Source organism: Mastomys coucha, unplaced genomic scaffold (genome assembly GCF_008632895.1).
Source record: "Mastomys coucha isolate ucsf_1 unplaced genomic scaffold, UCSF_Mcou_1 pScaffold22, whole genome shotgun sequence".
Classification (NCBI taxonomy): Eukaryota; Metazoa; Chordata; class Mammalia; order Rodentia; family Muridae; genus Mastomys; species Mastomys coucha.
The window spans coordinates 145,526,446-145,531,723 of NW_022196905.1; the positions used below are offsets into that span (position 1 = coordinate 145,526,446).

The 5,278-nt window shown below is 51.3% G+C and overlaps 1 protein-coding gene across 1 annotated transcript in view; it reads left to right on the top strand.

Annotated features, from left to right (window-relative positions):
* The first annotated feature begins 808 nt into the window (after window positions 1-808).
* Kl (klotho) overlaps window positions 809-5,278 on the top strand; it is a 38,339-nt gene continuing 33,869 nt past the window's right edge. Inside the window, exon 1 of the mRNA XM_031342474.1 lies at window positions 809-1,640. Within this exon, the coding sequence (XP_031198334.1) occupies window positions 816-1,640 (825 nt within the window). The 5' untranslated portion in view covers window positions 809-815. The remainder of the gene's footprint in view (window positions 1,641-5,278) is intronic.

Sequence of the window (5,278 nt, forward strand, 5' to 3'; positions counted from 1 at the left end):
AATGGGATATGGTGCTGTGGAAGTTGAAATCTGAGTGGTTTGGAGTTTTTCTTTCTCTCAGAAAACAACTCACAGCTACAACCTCACCAGAGAATTCAGAGGGATCTAATTGAGGGACATTGCTGATTTAAAGGGTTAAAGGATAACGGGGTGGGGGTGGGAGCTAGGGGTGGGGAGAGGGGGAGAAGAGAGGACCCAAGGAAAAGAGAAACAGAAGCCCTACACAATCCATAAATCTTAGACCCACTGTGTGTTCTTGAGGGCTCCACAGGTTGGGGTCTGAGGCAGGGCAGACTTTCTCACTGGAAGAAAACTGCCTGAGTATTCTTAAACCCAGCAAAGTTGCAGCGTGAATTCCCCACCCCGCCTTCCCTCCGCGTTCAGACACTGGCAAAGCTCTCCAGGGATGTCATCTGAAAGATTCCCTTGGGTAGAAAGCTCAAATGGGAGAAAGGGGAAAGCAGGTGTTTCCCTCCCAGGAAGGCAAAGGGAGTGGACTAGGGGAGTGGACGATGCGGGAACATCCCAGAATGGAGGACACGGGACTTTGGGATGTGGGATAGGCTGCTCCCTGTGCTGGCTGCAGCAGGTGTTTGTTCTCCGACGTCCCTAGGACGCCGGTGGTGCTCTCTCTGGGCACCCTGGCTGTCTGAGCCCCTGTCCCGCCCCCGTGCCAGACCAGAGTGGGGGGCGGCGCCTGCTCTGTATAATCATTGCTCCTGGGGAGGCGGGAGCGGGAGTGGGCACCACGGGAGGAGGGTGGCGGGGCGCGGACATATAGGGGCGCGGCGCGGTGCCCTCCCGGCTCCCGCAGCATGCCAGCCCGCGCCCCTCCTCGCCGCCAGCAGCGGCTGGTGCTGCTCCGTTTGCTGTCGCTGCATCTGCTGCTGCTCGCCTTGCGCGCCCGCTGCCTGAGCGCTGAGCCGGGTCAGGGCGCGCAGACCTGGGCTCGCTTCGCGCGCACTCCTGCCCCAGAGGCCGCTGGCCTCCTCCACGACACCTTCCCCGACGGTTTCCTCTGGGCCGTAGGCAGCGCCGCCTACCAGACCGAGGGCGGCTGGCGACAGCACGGCAAAGGCGCATCCATCTGGGACACTTTCACCCATCACTCTCTGGCCACCCCAGGCGACTCCCCGATCGTGGTGGCGCCGTCGGGTGCCCCGTCGCCTCCCCTGCCTTCCACTGGAGACGTGGCCAGCGATAGTTACAACAACGTCTACCGCGACACAGAGGGGCTGCGCGAACTGGGGGTCACCCATTACCGCTTCTCCATATCATGGGCTCGGGTGCTCCCCAATGGCACCGCGGGCATCCCCAATCGCGAGGGGCTGCGCTACTATCGGCGGCTGCTGGAGCGGCTGAGGGAGCTGGGCGTGCAGCCGGTGGTCACCCTGTACCACTGGGACCTGCCACAGCGTCTGCAGGATGCCTATGGCGGCTGGGCCAATCGCGCCCTGGCCGACCTTTTCAGGGATTATGCCGAGCTCTGCTTCCGCCACTTTGGTGGCCAGGTCAAGTACTGGATCACCATTGACAACCCCTACGTGGTAGCGTGGCATGGGTACGCAACCGGGCGCCTGGCCCCGGGCGTGCGGGGCAGCTCCAGGCTTGGGTACCTGGTTGCCCACAACCTACTTTTGGTGAGTTCGAGGGGCCAGGCAGGGGGCCACCTTGCGGGGACAGAGGGCCTCGGAAGTGCCAGAACCACTTCCAGGAAAACTCATTTGAATCCATTACGAAGTCACACAGGCCTTACACTTCTTAGGCAGAGGCTCCCCACCCCCAGCAGCTCTGGGGCTCTCTTCTAGAAGTGGAGTTAGAAACTGGAGGGAAATCCTGCAGCACGCTCTTTGGGGCCCCTAGAAAAGGACACGGGGGATTCTTTCTCCACTGAGCAAGCGTTTTCCCCCAGGTTTTGGGAAGTCCAAGTTCTTAAGGTAACGACCAGCAAGAATTTTTAGAATTAACTGCAGGGTCAGAATAAAGAAGGTGAATGAAAGTAACACAGTGTTCACAAGCTGCAGACCGGTGTTGCTCCTGCAAGAGCTCTGTGTTAATTCAGTAAAACCTGTCTTGCTGGTGATACAAGGTTATCTAGTTTGGCAGCAGTGTCAACATCCTTGGACTGTTAGGGCTTAAGCTGTGTTTAGAGGTCCCTTCTGAGGCAGGGCAGGATAGGGACTTCCTTGCCTCTATCACCAATAATTGCCATAGGTCTGAAGACTGACAACCCCCACAGTACAAGATGGACATATAAACACAGGACCGTCTACAGGGGGATTCAGCTTATGGCTCTTCCAACATCTGTGTTCCCACAATGCTATCTCTAGTTGAAGAGATTCCTCACCGATGAAGTGAGTGACTAAATGCAGCCAGTGGTTCTGAACATCTTGAAGATGAAGGCTACTTCTAAACACTTTCTAATTAGTCTGGTGCTAAGCTACAGAGCCAGGCCTGTTCTAAACACTTTTAATTAACCGTATACAATTGAGCCAGAACGTCACTGGCCTATTGAGTCGACTCTGTGCTCTGAGCAGCTGGTAGTGTGATGTTGGCTAAACAACATTGTATGTCAGCTTCACAAAACCTGGATTTGCTTGTGGTCTTGGTTCATGTAGCTGTGTATTTTTATATACTGTTACTTTTAGATTAGCGATTCCTAAGTGTGGTTAATTTGACCATCTTTTAAAGAAACCAATGAGCCCAAATCAGAGGAAGGACTAGTGTAGAAAAACTTTGGGGGGAGGGGATGTTGGTAAACTAAACCACCTTTTGAAGAAAAGACAAATTATCAGTTCCTGCCAGAAACAGATTAGGGACAGGATGACTCCTTGAGATTTAAATGATGCAAATTCTAGTGTCTGGAGTACATATAATAAACTCTATATGTGTAAAAGGGGGGGGGTGTGAATCTGGTGGTCAGTGATCCAATGATCACTGATAATGTGAAGGGTTGCATGAACTCCCTGTCAGTCATGCCTTTAACTTTGCAGTTGTATTTCTGGGGAATTACACAAAAATGTTGCCAAAGGCTAATGTCCTTCGTAGAAGTGCAGTGGACTTTGTAGCCACGAGACTTTAGCCACTGGCAGGCATGTGGCTTATTTTTGCTGATGTTGTGCTTGAAACCCGAGTTACTGTAAAATATTAATTTTGCCTTTTTAATTCTTCTGGGTTTAGAATTTAGCCAGCCCGTTGTGTTATTTAGAAGCGAGGCATCACAAATGAATGCCACTGCTAAGATCCTTCTATTTTGCTTTGGTGCTGTTTCTTGGTGTGTGTGTGTGTGTGATGGGGTGAGGAGTTCTTACTTTATCTGAAAAAGTCAAGATGTGCAGATTTTGGAAATAGGTGCTTTTGGTTTTGATACCGATGGTTTTGGGAAGAGTTGGGGGCCCAATAAGCCCTTGGAGTAGTAATTAATCCCAGAGTGGAATGTTGGGAAAGAATGCTGGGAAACAACACCTAGCCCCTGCGCTTAGACTAATCTACAGGTACGCTTTGGAGACTGGGGCAGGGGATAGACTCTCCACCTCATAGGAATCCCACAGTTCTTTTCTGATGACTTGGGGGAGTCTGATCATGAGCAAACTTCCTGCAAGTTTGGAGGCCCTGCTCGCAGTGGAGATCTCTGTAAATGCTTCTCACCTTCCTGGTGCTAACGTGAACCTTGACAGTGGTGTGAAGTGAGGTGGGATGGATGAAGGAAGGCACCTTTATCTTCCTCGCAGAGCATGGATGGAGATGGCTGTTTTGCTCCTTTGGGTTTTTATCTGGATTGTCTTCTTCCACTGGCTGGAAACTGAGATGTCTCAGTTTCCATAACTCTTGATACGAAGTTTTGACAGCTCCCCATCCCGTGGTCTGTAGCTGGGAGATACAACCTGAGATTTTCCTCTGTATATGGATTCTTAAGAGGTCCAGAATCAAGTCAAAGACACATTTGGCCCCACCTATTTTCAGTCAGAGGCGGGTTCTTGCAGGCCTTGGTATCAAAGCTCACATCTTGAGTGCTCTACCACATCCCATTTCTAAGCCATTCTCCCTACTTTCTCAACACAATTCCTCAGCTCAGTTGTCAGATTGCCACTGTCTCAGGGTTTCTGTCACTGTAATGGAACACCACAATCAATAGCAACTTGTGGGGGCTGGGTATAGAAGGCTTTATTTCATGTTCCATCTTGTAATCCATCATCCAGGAAGTCAGGGAAGGAACCTAGAGATAGGAACTGATGCAGAGGCCATGGAGAGGTGATGCTTACAGGCCTTGCTCATTATGGCTTGTTCAGCCTGCTTTCTGATACCACCCAGGACCATCTGCCCAGGGATAGCACTACCCACATTGGGCTGGGCCCTTCTGTATCAACCACTAATTAAGAAAATGCCCCACATGCTTGCCTACGACCCGATCTTAAGAGGCATATTCTCCATGGGGGCTTCCTCCTCTTAGATGACTCTAGCTTGTGTCATGTAGACATAAAACTCAGCTGCACACCCGCTCTCCCCTGGACATTCCCTTCTCCTGTGTGCCTTCTTCACTGTACCTGGAAAGAGTGGGATATCCAGAGCTCTGTCTTGGGGCCTCCCACTGTGAAGCCCTCCATATGCATTCTAAGACCCCACCTCTCACCTCCCCTGTGCAATCCCAAGCAGCCAAATTTAGTCTCCAGCTGGGACTTCTCTGAGCACTTAACTCTGATAGCCTTGGCCACTTAGCTATGGAGGGAGGTCGCAAGTAACATGCTCAAGACCAAATTCCCATTCTCCCCTCTGTGTCATGGTACTATTCTCCTCCAGTTGGTCAAGCCTCAATTCTAACTCTTCCCTTCTCCCTTTTCCTCCCCCTTCCCTCCCTCCCACTCTCTCTCCCCTCTCTTCTTCCCTCCCTCTCTCCTTCCCTTTCTTTTCTCCTGTGTCTCACTGGGCATTGGACACAGGGCCTTGAGTTTGCTAGGTAAGCTCTGCACCATCTATGGTGCTATATCTATGATTTGATGGACCCAGACTACCCTTGGCTTTTTGCCTCAGTAATGCTCTGGTTTAATCCCTTGCTCCCTGCTGTGTAGCTTGATGGGTGTATTCTGAAGGAGCATCATCTTGGATGAACAATACAAATTTCTGCTTGCTAGAATCCCACCTATTCCTTAAGCATCCGTTTCATACTCCTTTGGCCTCACACTTGAACATCATTCCTTCCATCCTTGGAATTCCATGATACTCTGGTGCCTCATCACAGTCTTTAATGCTTAATCCACTTTTCTCTTTTTCTCTCTCTCCC